This window comes from Metarhizium acridum (assembly GCF_019434415.1).
Source record: "Metarhizium acridum strain ARSEF 324 chromosome Unknown scaffold_31, whole genome shotgun sequence".
Lineage (NCBI taxonomy): Eukaryota > Fungi > Ascomycota > Sordariomycetes > Hypocreales > Clavicipitaceae > Metarhizium > Metarhizium acridum.
This window is the reverse complement of record NW_027094018.1, coordinates 2769293-2783235: the sequence shown is the minus strand read 5'-3', so window position 1 is coordinate 2783235 and position 13943 is coordinate 2769293. Positions and strand designations below refer to the sequence as shown.

Here is a 13943-nt window from a genome sequence, read left to right as displayed (position 1 = left end):
TGAATACGTTTTCAATGGTACCCCGTATGGCGTTATGATGGCTGATGAATCTGAACATGTAGATATTGGACCTGATACTTTGGAGCTTGTACTTCAGGATTTTACTGATCAGATACCACTCATCTTGTATTGGATATACTCACAAATATTATACTCGTGCCCCGCGGTTTGTAAACAACATGCAGGTGGGGCAGAGAATGAGGAGATGGGCCGTACCATGGGCCGCGGGTTTGCATCTCTGAGAGGAATGATGGCTCGTATCTCGGAGTCTCCACACCATCGGGTCGGTCGTTGCGGGTCGTCCCGCGTGACATCCCGAGGCCGATCGTCTCTTATGGTCTTGGCATCCGCGCGGCCCACCATCAATCACAGCGCATCACTACATCTGAAAGATGGAAAGCATTGGGTTCTTTTTTTCTTCTTTCGACAGGCAATATATCGAATGGCTGAATTCAGCTTTTGTCAAGGCCGTCTACTCTGGATCGAGTCACAAACATTTATTACAAGAGGCACAAAAGGCCATAATAGACCTTGATCTAACGGGAGGTCCACCATTTTTTTTTCCAGCGCAACAATATCGATTATACGACGAGAATGATACGCAACCCCCAACCTCCGAACCTTTTTCCACAATCGAGGTATTCGGCAAGGGCAGAGCTTTACACCCGGCCGTAGTTGACGGTGTACCCACCCACAACCTTGGTCGACGTGAAGTTCTCGGACCCCTTGCAGTCGCCATAGTCGTGCACGCCCGCGACGACGCCCGCACCGCCGCCCGTGTTGGACCAGGGGTTGTAAAAGGTCGCCTCGATCTTGGGCTGCCGCGGGCATATGCGCTGGTGCCCATTCCACGGGAAGTACTCGACAAAGCCGACCTGGGAACTCCGAATCTTACCAGCGCCGCTAGGCAGGGTCCAGGCGCCGATCTCGTGCGTCTTCTTGGTGACGGTGTCGACCAGGAGACCCCGCCAGGTGGTGTTGTCGCGGACATTCTCGACGGTGAGGTTGTACGTGTGGGCGTAGTCGCCGGGGACGTCGATGGCGCAGCTGACGCCGCGCCCGCCGTCGGCGCCGGAGCGGCACCGGGGGTGGCAGGTGGCCGTGCCGCCCTGGAACGAGGAGAAGGCCGCGTGGACGATGCTCCGGCCCTTGCTGTCCGGGCGCGGCTGGATGCCAATGTACCCCGGCCTCTTCATGCCCTTGAAGCTGAACTGCTGGGCTAGGTAGTAGCCCGTCTCGTGCCTGGCCTTGGCCATGTTGATGGGGAACGTGACGTCCTTGAGCCCCGTCTGGGGCGGGTCGTTGAATTTCCACGAGAGGCCAACGTTGGCGTAGGCCAGGGGGGGGATACAGGCGCCGACGAGGACGGCAGCTGGCTTCATTTTCCGGCAGGAGCAGAAGACGTGGTGGGCTTAAGGGTATAATTTTGCTTTGACAAAAAAAAAAGGGGGATGGAATAGTGTGGTGTATTCAAAACATGTAAATGGCTTCAAGATTGGCTGTCATGTGCTGTGAAGAGACATATGATGAACATGTTTTTCTGCAGAGCCTAGTCTTTCCATGGCCGCCTTATATAAAAGTATACACAAGCATGAGTGGTGGATTAGCCGCGCCATGCTTTTTGGCCATCAGTCCAGTTTTTAGTTCCACGGTAGTCATGGTTACCAAAACCTTGGGATACTGCGACTGAAAAACGAGAGCATGCTCGGTAGATGATGAGCAGAGGCGTCATTGAAAAGCTTCTAAGCGGCGCAGGGGCACGCACGTGCGGGCCAAGTGGCACTCGCGTCATCATAGAAGAGCGCGCACAGAGTTGAATGAGGCTAACATTGAATTGTCCTGGCGGGCGGTAGCCGTAGCAAAGTATTCAATGCTCAATCTTGCCTCAAGTGCTCCTTGTTATTCCTGTGCCTAGGCCATGGCTTCTGGGAGCGTTGGGCCCATTCGCTTGTCCTCACACGTGCCACAGTGGCTCATCGCACAACCATCATTTGCACCAGACGTCTTTGAATCATTTCATTTCCACCATCTATGACTATGTAACTATTCAACAGTTCCAATCCGAAGCGCCGGGTATCAAAGTTCAGCCACCCTCCACTACGGTCTAATGCAATCCGACACACAGCCCAATCCGAACCCTGAATAGAGAACGACCTCCATAATTGACACACAACACCGCAACTTATGGGGGTATACATTTCCGACAAAATCCAAAATCCAAAACCCAAAACCCAAAACAAATAAACTCCATACGTCTAAGGTTTGTACTTGTAGATTGCTTCCTCTCCGCGTCTAAATCTTGTTTCGGTGTAGAAACACCAACGGGCATCCCCTTTTATATCCATTGATGGAATACGTCGTCTATGCGCCCAAGAACCATGACTAGTACCAGGTCCCTTTTGGATCAAGCTTGTATAGAATCCGGCATTGGGGTCTCTGGCACACCTTGGATCGGTCAAGTTGCTTGTACTTTGGCCCACTGGGTCCAGTAACGTAGTGGTACTGTCCAAAGAGGCGCCATTGCCGGATATCCGCCAAGGTGTACAGACGGTCGCCCCAGTAGCCGTCGTAATGGAACCACCCCGTCGGTGCATGGGGGTTAGAGGACGCGGGCACAAGGCTCGGCGGGCGTTTGTGACCCTCGATAGATTCCTCATCCATCTCCGTGTGCTTCTCCAATTTGTAGTTGTAGTGGTAGGCGTAGTTGTTTAGCGCTGGATCCCAGAGTGGACCTCTGTCGCTGATATCCTTCAGCAGCTTGAATGGCAGGACATAGGGGTGGTCGCCAGGTGTGGCGTACATGGCATGTGAACCAACAGCCGAGTAAATGACGGGGCGATCACCACGTTTCTCTACGGCATCCCATGCGTAGGCTTGGCCGCCCTCGTGTTCCGAAAAGTAAATGCCTTTGGGAATGCCATTTTGGAACCGCACCATGGAATGTTCCCAGTCGCCAACGTGGTTACCGAAACGGATACCGAGAACCGTCTGCCCCAAGTTGTACGAGTAAAAGAAGAACCAAAATGCATCGATGATGCCTGATCCCTTGTCTACAATAATAAGGACAGCGGGAGCTCGAGAATAGCCGTTGGCATCGGGTTTATGTCCTCGGCGTTCGAGGCGGGGCTCACGGGGCCGGGATCGGGATCGTAGTCGGCGCTGCGAGCTGCGGAGCCGCGGGTCGGAGATTCGATGCAAGGGAGTATCCTTGTCAACGTCGAACCAGGTTGTGCGTTCGCCTCCAGCAGGTGCACCATTGCCATAGTCGCCGTTGTGACCATCGCCGTCTCCATCATGGTCAAAGGGGCTGGGAGCATTGTCATGGCTGTGTAGCCACGTGGGCCGGGTTTCGACATCATCTAGGCTGTGAAGAGTGACAACGCCTTCGAACTTATTGAGGCGGTGAAGATTGTCTAGCGTTAATTTGTCATCGGTGATATTGACCAACTCATCGTCAACGACAACTTCCATATGCCGCACATGCTCGCGGATATCCGATGGCCAAAACTGCTCGCCGGAGTACAGGTGTACCAGGGGTGCGTGCTTGAGAACGTAGTCGGGAATGTCCTTGAGGATTCGTCGCCTTTGGAAAGTGTTTCTCTTTTTATCCTGCCTTTTGGCACTTGCAGCGCCGGACTCGTCGGATGTTCTGTCTTCCCACGACGGTGGTTCAGCGGATCGCCTTCGAAGCTCGCCCCACTCTTGGTCGTCGACGTTGTCGATGGACGTAGCGTTCAGGTTCGGCAGCGAGGCGGGATCACGGCGCAAGTGGTGCAGGCCGCAAAGACTCAGCCAGCGACACAACTGACGGTCAATCCAGTAGGGGCTGCTGCTCACCCAAAGGTTGTCGCGGGCTCGTCTGGCTGGACCGTGGGTGGTTGGGTCGAGGACTCGCGGGACGAACCAGGCAATGAAGGATGCAACCAACAATAGCGCCAGCACAATGGTGCCGCGCCGCAGCCAGTACATGGCTTCCTGAGGCCTTCGCACAAGACGGCGGGGGCCAGTGTCCTCCTACTATGGGTAGATGATTAGATTCATGCAAACAAGACGGATTTCAAGAGGGTTGTCGTGTGGTGATTTCAGGTTGCGCTGAGAGCCGGAGGCAACGGCCACCAAGTTGGGCGTGGTGGGGGCGGGCGTCGTAGGGCTTCGCTTCGAGCATGTGTCGTCGGCCCCGGCACGTCTCGGAAAAAATCACCACGTCTCGTCCAAGACGGATGCTGACGACGTATAGAGCGAGAGAAGTCGAGGAGATCAACGAAAGTGACGGGCAAGTCGCAACGGTGCTGATGAGGCCGGGCAGTGAGGGCCGAGAACAAGCCAAGCAAGCGATCAAGGACCCTTAGTGCACAGTCGGAGTAGGCGAAGTGGAGGGTGGTGCGAGTACCGAGGGCAAGAGTGCAAATAGGCCAGCTATATGTTCGAGCATAACGACGAAAAGAAGGGAGCAGGGATCGCACAGTGACAGTGCCGTCGGCGAGTAGTCGAACAGCAGAGATGTCAAGGGGAGGGAAGAGTTTGAAGACATGGAAGTTTACACGACAGTCAAAGAGGTGAGAACAGGTACGAAACACGCACAAGCCGGGCTAGTCATGCATCGAGGCTCTCTGCACGCCGCGCAGGGTCGAGAAGGCTGCGGGAACGGGACATGGGTTCATGGGAGACGCTGGTCGAAACCGACAATGCCGTTTGGGCTGGTACCTGTTGCCTGTTGCCAGTTGCCTGTTACGCTTGTGTTGTACGGAGTAGTACTTGCCGAGTTCTTAGTTGGGCTGGTGGGCCGGTGGGCCTGTGGGCCAGATGCGGAGCCACCGGGACCAGTGCGGTACATGGGGACGGCGGCTCTTTCCTCGGACGTGCATGTAGCCGTCAAGTCGCTAGTCAGCGGCACACCATCCACCCAACCCACGCTCCCGTTGACGTTGAACGATTGGACCTTGTCACGGTGGCATGTCTCCGGCGCCGGAAGACCGTCAGGGCTCCTTCCTGGAACACCCAGCGTTGTTTGCTGCCCCATCAAAAGTTCTGGTACCTAGGTACTTAGACATGCCACCAACATCCGACCAACGACCGCAAGCTGTGCAGAGGCGGTTACGTCTTGCATGACCCCAAACCATCACATGCCCACGCCGCCACGCCAACCACGACCCGTTTCACTGTGCATGGATGACTGTGCCTTTGTGTACCACGTCTACTCTGTGCGCAGGGACGGTTGAATCACGTCCTCGACGACGGTGCCAACAAAGAACAAAGTATCTGGGTGGGAGCCAATATTTCCTCCCCGCAGCTGTCTTGTCGTCGAAGCCAAGACTCTGGGTGGGATTCGATCGGCACAGCCAGGGTCCATTCTCCAACTCTCCAAACTGCCATCTGGGGGTTGGTAGGCAAGATCAACGCTTTCCATATCAGATTCTCCCGGCAAAACAGAAAACCCTGCCCTGCTCCATGCCTTGTGTCGAACGAATCATGGGCCCTGATGCCACGTCGTGATGACACCATGGGCTGGTCATTCGACAGATCTGGAACGATGCCGACTTTGCTGACCGCTGATTGCTTCTTTTCTGATGCCAGGCAGTTTGGCCGTCACTACACAAAGCAGACTGTGTGAAATGAGGAATCGTTTAATGTTGATGCCGAGATGTCCAATCTGACGAACCAGCATCGATCCGCCCGCCACATGGCACCTCTGTTGTCTGTGTGGCTTCCTACGCATGGTCTTGCATGTTAGATTGCCTTATGCACGGTTGCTTAGAGCCTAGGAAGTGAAAACGTGAAACCATCGATCGCCATATGGCAACGAGCCACTCCACGCCTACCTACATCAGCTTGGATTTGCGGCATGTTGAGGCCATGTGTTTTATTTGTTGGCAAACATGCCGAATCATCGTGACGGGCTGCTCCGACTTCAGTTTGAATCATAAAAAACCTCTCAATAGCCCGCGTGGGCTTGCGGCGCCGCCCTATTGTTTGGGTGAGCTTACAAGGACATCGACGATTTGGTTATCTGACGAGACACTGGCCGCTACGTTTCCTAAATGAAAACAAAGTGCGTAAACCCGCAAGCTTCTAGCAGTTCTTGAAAGTATATTATAAAATATTTTATGAAAAAATCATCATGTTATTTTTAAGCCTGTACCGTTGATTTGAATATTAACAGTCCTAACCATAATATAAGCTTATTTGGCGTATTATTTTCAGGTTAAGAATAGTCCAGACATCCTGGACTGGCCGGACCGCCCATTTTCCACACTGCTTGCGCAGGACGATCGCGAACCTTGCGGCCGACGTCAGAGTGTTGCTCCCTGGTCATACGGTGTCCTTTTGGTCTGCAGCGAGGCAACAACGGCACTGGTATTGTGGAAAGGGTCAGTATTATGACTCCCCCTTCTTCCTTTGTCCGCTTATCACTTTCCCCCTTTTGCGAGCAGCCCCCGCGAAATCAAGCTGCCATATTTTGGGTCTGGTTAGTGTTCTCTGTCCTCTTTTTGGGGTCCAGTAAGAGGATGAATCAAAAGTTTTACTGATGATATACTCCAAGACATGTTAGGAGGCAGTAATAGGTTCACTAGGATATGCTCCATTGCCGTGGTCCCTCAAGCCATTCGCCATTCCCTACAACGTCCTCGCCAAGGGTGTTGGTATGAAGTCTCCAAAATCCCACAAGCCTGCCAAACCGCACAGTGCAGATATCAAAGCCCCGATCGTATCGGTACTCGCCGTCTCTACGATTTGCCCATCGTGTATACCGCGCTTGATGTCTCCTCTCGGATCCGGCCAAAATATCAGCACCGGGTTTGATGTTTGATAAGCAGCCCACGTCTCACTGGTAAAAGAACCACTATATTCAAGTCATCCAGGGCGTATGCGTCTTCGTTGATTGTATGATAATGGTGCCGCCTTGCTGATGCAGATCCCGGTTGAACTGAGGCCGGAGTGCAGCAAAGGTTCCAACCAGACCATGGTCGGTCACGGTCGCCAAACCCGAGAATCTCGAGCCTTTGCTTCAGGAAACTCTGCGGCGCCCAGTGGAATCCGTCATCCGTGAGATGTGGGTTGGGCGAAAAAAAAAAAAAATGAGGCGTTTAGGCACTTCACCAACCGTTTTGAGCAGCATCTTGATGCGTTCTGATGCGGGTGCCGGCACGATGGGAAGGGTGTTAAGTCCCATGACACTGGTACACATATTGCCTCGCCATCGGTCCGGCTTGTTGTGCGTCCACGCAGAGCAGCCAGAGCCGCTGCGCAGCGGTCCTGCTTGAGGTCTTGTCTCCTTTGCGATGCGGATGTTGGAGAGAGATGTAAGCGCATCATGGACGAAGAGGGGATCGAATTCTCTGAAACGGACTGTCCATGTTGCTAATTGATAGTCTTGGTCGGAGGAGAAAATTGAAGGCTGCCCGTCTAGCACCTTGATAATGGGCTCCTGGAGCTCTTTTGCGTAGAATGAAGCAGGTTTAGATCCAGATGCCTGTATATATAAGGATCCATGTCCGACGCCTAAATAAGAGCCCGTGCTAACGTGGGCACCGGGATATGGCGACGGATTGCCGTATACGAGACGGCGTAGTCTGGCTTTATAATATTGGCAAGCATATCCAAGGTAGATTTCATCGGGGAGTCATGAGCAAGACTCCAGCTTGAAACCATTTCATGCTCTGTGTAAGACCTGTCTGAAAAGTCAAAATGTAAAGTTCTGGCAAGCCGGGCTTTCTGGAAGGTCCACAGACAGGTTGTCCATGGACAGACCGGAGAGTATATAAGCCGTTCTGGTGATGATTAATTCGGCTGCGCCCAGAAGCATGCGGATATTTTTTTGCGCACAATGTTTCGCATCCGCCCATGCGACCTAGGACGAGTCAACCTGAAGGAAGCTCGAGGGGGCCCTCGGAATCATCTGCCGACATGGAGTCATCGTCAACAACAACATGGCGGCACCGCCTAAACACTTTGGATGCTGACCACAACCAGAGATACATGGGTAGTCTCTCGGTGGTTATCCGGCTGGTTCCATCCTTGTCCGTCTGGATGAAAGGCAATCATCGAAATCTGGAGCAACGGCGAATAGGAACGAGAACTCGTAGAGCAAGCCGAAGAAGAGCCAGGCTTGTAGGAAGTCCGCATGTTCGACGATGCCTGGGGCTGTGTCAAGCCTCGTGCGCTCAACTCCACAGCGGCGTGGGAAGTTATGCCAGAGCTGCATGTCGAAATCGACCCTCTTGTTGTATGCTAAAGGGATCTTGAGCGACCGCTTGGGTGCGTATTTCATGTAGGAAAGATGGTCCATGGTGCTACATAGGAGGGGCGAAGGTTGCCAACGACGGTAGAGTTTAGGCTATTGGAACCCTTGGTCCTTGATGCCTGACCCCGAGTTGGTAAGCCTCAAAAGTGCGTTATGTGAGCCAACGAGATGTTCATGCCATGTTCCAAGTACGTTTCGCCGGATTTCTGCATGTTAGGGACTTTTAGACCAGACGGTTACATACCCAGAAGTTCACAATATTATAGTCTCCGCTGCCCAGACCTGGACTCTCGATCAATCCTACTGCTTGGATCCTCATCTGAGTGGAGACATGGATTTCCCTTCTATCGTATCAGTATCATTGCTTCACGTTCCTCATAGCCGGTATAGTAAAAGGGTACGAATCAAACGCTCACGACTTCTGCTACGACCCAGTCAAGACAAGCAAACCACGGGATAATAACGTCCCATACGAAACTAAATCTGAGAAGAGAAAAGAGGGAGACTTGATGAATAATTATTTTTAGAAACCAGACTTTTATTTACTCCCTCAAGATCTAACACTTCACACGTCGTCTTCAGCACGTAGCGGCCATAACCTCACTTCGTCCAATTGGCACTATGCAGCCAATGTCAACAGCCAGGGTTGGGTAAAGCCCAAACCACCACACTATTAAAGAGAAAGCTTGAATATCAAGGTATGTATGAGCGTTAATAATCTAGCTGACAGATTGACCAAGGTCCTGCCGGGTCAAAGGTTCGAATCATTCGTTAGGCAGCGACGGCTCGTCGACATCATCAGCGTTATTCGCCGTTCAAGGCGGCGGCGTCTGCAATTGCTGCCGTTCCTGTTTTCGACTCGTTGTTGAAAAAGTTGTCGCGGACAACTCCCGAGTTATTTTGCTCTGGTTCCCCGCCGTCGTGTTTCCCACGATAAGTGATCGCTCTCTATCCGCGCGATTGATCGCAGGAGACTTGGTCGAGATTGTCTCACGCTTCTCTTTCAAGTTTTATCGGACGAATGATAAGTAAATATACAGGGCTGGCCTATTCTGAATACTTTGACTTTCAGGCCAAGCGCCCATGATTTTTCGATATGCCGGGTTATCCTTATACATGTAGTCATGGCTAAGAGTAATACCGGGTTAGCACAGCGAGCGCCCGCGTTGTGATCGAGTGGTTTTCATCTTTTGAACGATAATATTTTTCAAGGGCTGGGTGGTCGTGGCCTTCAATTTGAGACATTCGTAGACATCTGATTCAACTTGCATTGATAACTATCAACAGCTTCGATAGGCTTTGATCCAAGCTGCGAGGGTGTGTCAACGAATACGTAATCTAGTCTATCGAATGAGTCATCTACAGTCTGGGGCAGAATATATTTGCCCACCAACAAGTATACACTAATATACACTAATATACAATAGTATAGAGCGTGGTAGCCAGGTACCTGGTTTGGTCAAATACCTTTTGCCTCCTACCGTAGCTAGGCCTCGTCACGTAGAAGGTTCAAACTAACTGTAAGCTTCGAATTAGAAGCTAGCTAGTCAAAACCTTGTAATTAGGACCCTTTCAATGTGTTTGGATTTCCAACTATAAAGAACATCTCATCCCCTTGATAGATGGGTTCAATGAAGGACCGGGTCCACGTTCAAAGCGGTCCATAGCTGCTCATTGTGACACACAAGATGGAGCACAAAACAGGCTTCAACACGTTTCCGAGGCTCTGGTTCAAGCTAGTCTTCCTGGGTATCAGTTTCGGCGCTTTGTGGCAGGGCGTGGAGGCGGCACCAGCAGAACCTCGTGTTCATGTTGAAAACAAGGCAACGTCGGAGCGCTTCCCAAAACCAAATGACCCGTTCAACTTCATTCCTTGCCCCGATTCCCCAGAGGCGCTGAAATTTCCTCTCCTGAACGATACAGACCACCGAGGCACGTGGGGCCATGTATCTAATCCCAACCCCGACACGTGGGCTTGGGGGGAGTCGGCTCTGAATTCCTCGACCTCGCCGTCTCACAAGCGAAGAGGCCTCTACTTTTGCGGTTACCTGGACGTTCCCTTGGACTACCACAACAAGTCTGATCCCCGAATCACTCGATTAGCCGTTGTCAAATACCAAGTTTCCGGCGTCGGCAAGAAAAGCCAGAGAACTATTGTGCTGAACCCCGGCGGCCCGGGAGGAAGCGGCGTTTCGTTTGCTCTCAAATCCGCAGAGAACCTGGCCGGGGCGTTGACGAACGGCACATTCGACGTGCTTAGCTGGGACCCCCGCGGCGTCGGCTTCTCACAGCCCCAGGTGGTGTGCTTCCCATACGCCGGTCTCGAAGACCGCTGGTCCCTGACGGTGAACAAGGATCTCAAAGAGTCGCCATGTGCTCGACAACAGCTGGAGACGGTGAATGCCATAAACGAAGCCACGTTTCGCTCGTGCCATAAGACGCTTGGTGACTTTCCTCGATTCACTTCCACGGCCACCATTGCTCGCGACGTCGAGTCAATCCGAATTGCTTTGAACGAAACGCAACTGACGGGATACTTTGCCAGCTATGGAACCACGCTGGCCCAGATCTACGCCAACATGTTCCCCGATAGTGTAGGGCGCATCATCTTGGACGGCATGGACTATGCCAGAGACCATCGAGCCGTGGGAGGCTACGCACAAACAGCACTATACAACACAACCGATGTCTGGAACGACGGCTTCCTGGGGGAATGCGTTGCAGCCGGCCCTGAACGCTGCGCACTTGCCAAGCCTGTCAATGGCTCTGATGTGACGTTGGGCTCGTTGAAGGAGAGGATGCAGAAGCTTCTCCAGGGGCTGGCAGAGCGTCCCATACCAACATATAGCAAAAAGAGCGGGCCATTGATCATCACCTACAGCGACGTGGTGTCCTTTATTTCAGGAACCTTGTATACGCCGTCAAGTTGGCCCAGCGCAGCCAAACTACTCCAGGAGCTGGAAGAAGGCAAGTTGGCGTCGGCCACCGCTATGGTAGACAAGTCCTGGAGCTTCCAACCGCCGAATATGAATCCCGAACCTGACCCGGGGGCAGAACTACTCCTCATGGTGGTTTGCGGCGACGCGAGCGACGCCAGCCCGCCCGGCGGTCTGGATGTCTGGGAGTCTCTCTGGCGGGACATGGTGAAGAAGAGTTTCCTCAGCGGGCACGCCAACTTCGCGTCCGTGTTTCCCTGCCGCAACTACGAAAGGTACTGGCCGAAAGGGGCCGAGGTGTATCGCGGCGACTTTAACCAGCCCCTGAGGAACCCCCTCCTGCTGGCGTCCCCGACGCACGACCCGGTCACGCCGCTTGTAAATGGCCGCAAGCTCCTCAGCGAAATGGGGATGAAGAACGCAAGATTGATTGTTCATCATGGGTACGGCCACGGTACGTGGGCACATGTGTCAAAATGCACGGATGACCTCTTCCGCGCGTACCTCTTGAACGGCACTGTCCCTGATAAGGCGGAAACCCATTGCTATGCTGATGTGAAACCGTATCGACCTGCCACTACGGCGGGTAGTAGGCCGGGCTTGGCTGATCTTGAAGCTGCTTACCAGTCCGCCATTCCCCGGTTCTAATCTCCGAGACCTGTTTGGCTGTGCTCAGTACGGAACTGTCTTTTGCAGTTGGTGATGAGGTACAGTGTGCCTGGCATTTCGGATGAGCCATAGGCTTGACTCGCGACCCAAGTTTTCTCTGGTGAATAATGCAATAGAGGGCATAGCTAGGCGTACATAGGGTTGAAATTCATTCTTGGCTGGTACTGGATTTCCCGCAGCAGCAGCTCCAGACATCCTCCGAAGCCTCCCTTTAGAAAGATTGAAAGACGATTGATGACATGGAGTAAATCTGCGGAAATATTAGACCCGTGGCACCAAGGACAGATTCCAACTGCGTCTGATACCAACGTCAAAGTTACACATCACCCCAGCATAGTAACATCCTCACCCTCTTCACTGCCTTCCTCATCAGCCTCCTCCCTATCCAGGTCATCCCACCTGGTCGGCGTCATGGTCGACAGTTCAGTATGCTTTGTAGCACCCTCCCCGAACCCCACAGGATACCCTTCCAATCTCGTTGCCAGGCTCGGCCTGCCTCTCGGCCGCCTGCCCACCTTGTTCTTCTGCTTCTCGGCATCATGCTCTTCGCCAATCTTTTTCCGTCTCGGTTTGTAATACACAGACTTTCTATCGTCCCAGTCCTTCCCTTTGCCATCGGTGGCATAGACGGTGACTTGATCCTTGTCGCCCTTTTTAATCTTGAATGCCATCAGGTTCTCGAGGAAATTGATTTGTTCTGCGCGCTCGCCGGTCTTGTCTTTCCCCAGAGGGATCCGGATGTTCCATTCTTCCTTGATAGGGGCGAGCTTGTCTACAGAGGGTATTTTGGGGCGGGGTATCTTTTCGCTGGTCATTATGCGGGAGGAGCTGGCCGCCAGGAGGGAGATGTCGCCCGGCAGGGTGCGGAGTGAGGGGAGCGCGGCCGAGTCGTCCGAGGGCGTGCCGGCGAGGATGACTTCGGTGCCAATGACCTCTGCCCAGTTGCCTTGGAAGAGGCGGCCTCTGTAGGAGAAGAGGGGGCTGGTCGTGTGTAGGTCCAGGATTTGGATTTCTTCTGTGTCCAGAGGTTCCTCTTGGGCTTGGGGAGGCTCAGCTTCTTGGTGTTTTGGCGTGTCTGCGGGCGGAGGCGTTGTAGCCTTGTCCTTGCCCTTGCTCATGGCCAGGAGGACCGGGTCCAGCGGCGTGCCGTCATCCTCATAATCTCGCTCTGCGGCGAAGACTTCCTCGTTGTCGCTGTTGTCGCCAGCGGCCTGTTTGGCCTCTTGCGGCGGCTGTTTGGCAGTCTCGCGGGGCGCGTCCTGTTCCGCCCAGTTCCTGTAGTATCCGCCGCGACTGTGCGGAGGGATTCTAGCTGCGCGCTCTTTGAACTCGGGATACGAGAGCTCCACTGTGAGGTAGAATGTCTGTTGTGAAAATCTGTGAGCGAGACGCAAAGACACGCGCGCGCACGAGAGAGACGGACCTACCTCTGTCTCTGCAGCGGAGTACTCATACTCCCATTCTTCCTGGTCGTCGTTGACTAACTGCGCGAGGACCTGGTCGAGGGGCAAAGCCCCGGGCTCATCTGGGGTAAATACACTCTTCGGTCTCTCCATTGCCATGTACGGTGATGAGATGGCTTCGGTAGGTGAGAGGGTTGAAAAAAAAAAACGGCGACTATCCGGGCGAAAATCGGGCGACCAATCCCGTTTTGTGCAAATTTTACAGTCTTCACACCCTATTCTTTCTTCGGACTGCAAAAGGCGAGCATGTGGCTTGCTGGCTATGAGAGCCTGGATGAAATACACATCGTATACTTTGCTTGGTTTTAATGTAAGTGAGTGGTGAGTTGTGAGGCGTCGTCGGTTCTGTCAGTCATTGACGCTTTTGGACTATGCCGTTTCTGGCCAAGTGGCAATGGTCCAGGGTTGAAGTCGGCCATTCTCATCTCAACGTTTTCTTGATGCTTCGCGAAAAGCGAAGAACAAGCATGGTGGGGGGCAAAAGCTATTTGGTCAGACCAGCTGCCTGGCTACCGCGCTCTGTAACATAATTCACTATGGCACTTCAGTGCATACCTTTCGTTGGGAAAATAAATTCAGTCACAGACTGTCGCTGGTGTCTTAGAGCTGGGTCACCCAACACTCACTCTTATC

The 13943-nt window shown here is 53.2% G+C and overlaps 5 protein-coding genes across 5 annotated transcripts; 2 read left to right on the top strand and 3 right to left on the bottom strand.

Annotated features, from left to right (window-relative positions):
* Positions 1–34: 34 nt before the first annotated feature.
* On the top strand, positions 35–535 carry J3458_005731 (uncharacterized protein; the record flags this gene model as incomplete). The annotated part of the gene is made up of 1 exon (XM_066118965.1): positions 35–535. The coding sequence occupies one exon, from the start codon at positions 35–37 to the stop codon at positions 533–535; it is 501 nt and encodes a 166-aa protein (XP_065976487.1).
* Positions 536–659: 124 nt separating this feature from the next.
* On the bottom strand, positions 660–1382 carry J3458_005730 (uncharacterized protein; the record flags this gene model as incomplete). The annotated part of the gene is made up of 1 exon (XM_007810739.2): positions 660–1382. The coding sequence occupies one exon, from the start codon at positions 1380–1382 to the stop codon at positions 660–662; it is 723 nt and encodes a 240-aa protein (XP_007808930.2).
* A 1000-nt stretch (positions 1383–2382) lies between these two features.
* On the bottom strand, positions 2383–3969 carry VPS62_1 (Vacuolar protein sorting-associated protein 62; the record flags this gene model as incomplete). Its single annotated transcript, XM_007810740.2, has 1 exon — positions 2383–3969. One exon carries the CDS (start codon positions 3967–3969, stop codon positions 2383–2385), a length of 1587 nt encoding a protein of 528 aa, XP_007808931.1.
* Positions 3970–9377: 5408 nt separating this feature from the next.
* On the top strand, positions 9378–11826 carry J3458_005728 (uncharacterized protein; the record flags this gene model as incomplete). Its single annotated transcript, XM_007810741.2, has 1 exon — positions 9378–11826. The coding sequence occupies exon 1, from the start codon at positions 9931–9933 to the stop codon at positions 11824–11826; it is 1896 nt and encodes a 631-aa protein (XP_007808932.2). The 5' UTR covers positions 9378–9930.
* On the bottom strand, positions 11247–13601 carry J3458_005727 (uncharacterized protein). Its single transcript, XM_066118964.1, has 2 exons — positions 13275–13601; positions 11247–13211 (listed from the first exon to the last, which is right to left on the bottom strand). Exons 1-2 carry the CDS (start codon positions 13407–13409, stop codon positions 12171–12173), a joined length of 1176 nt encoding a protein of 391 aa, XP_065976486.1. The 5' UTR covers positions 13410–13601; the 3' UTR covers positions 11247–12170.
* Between the last annotated feature and the right edge of the window lie 342 nt (positions 13602–13943).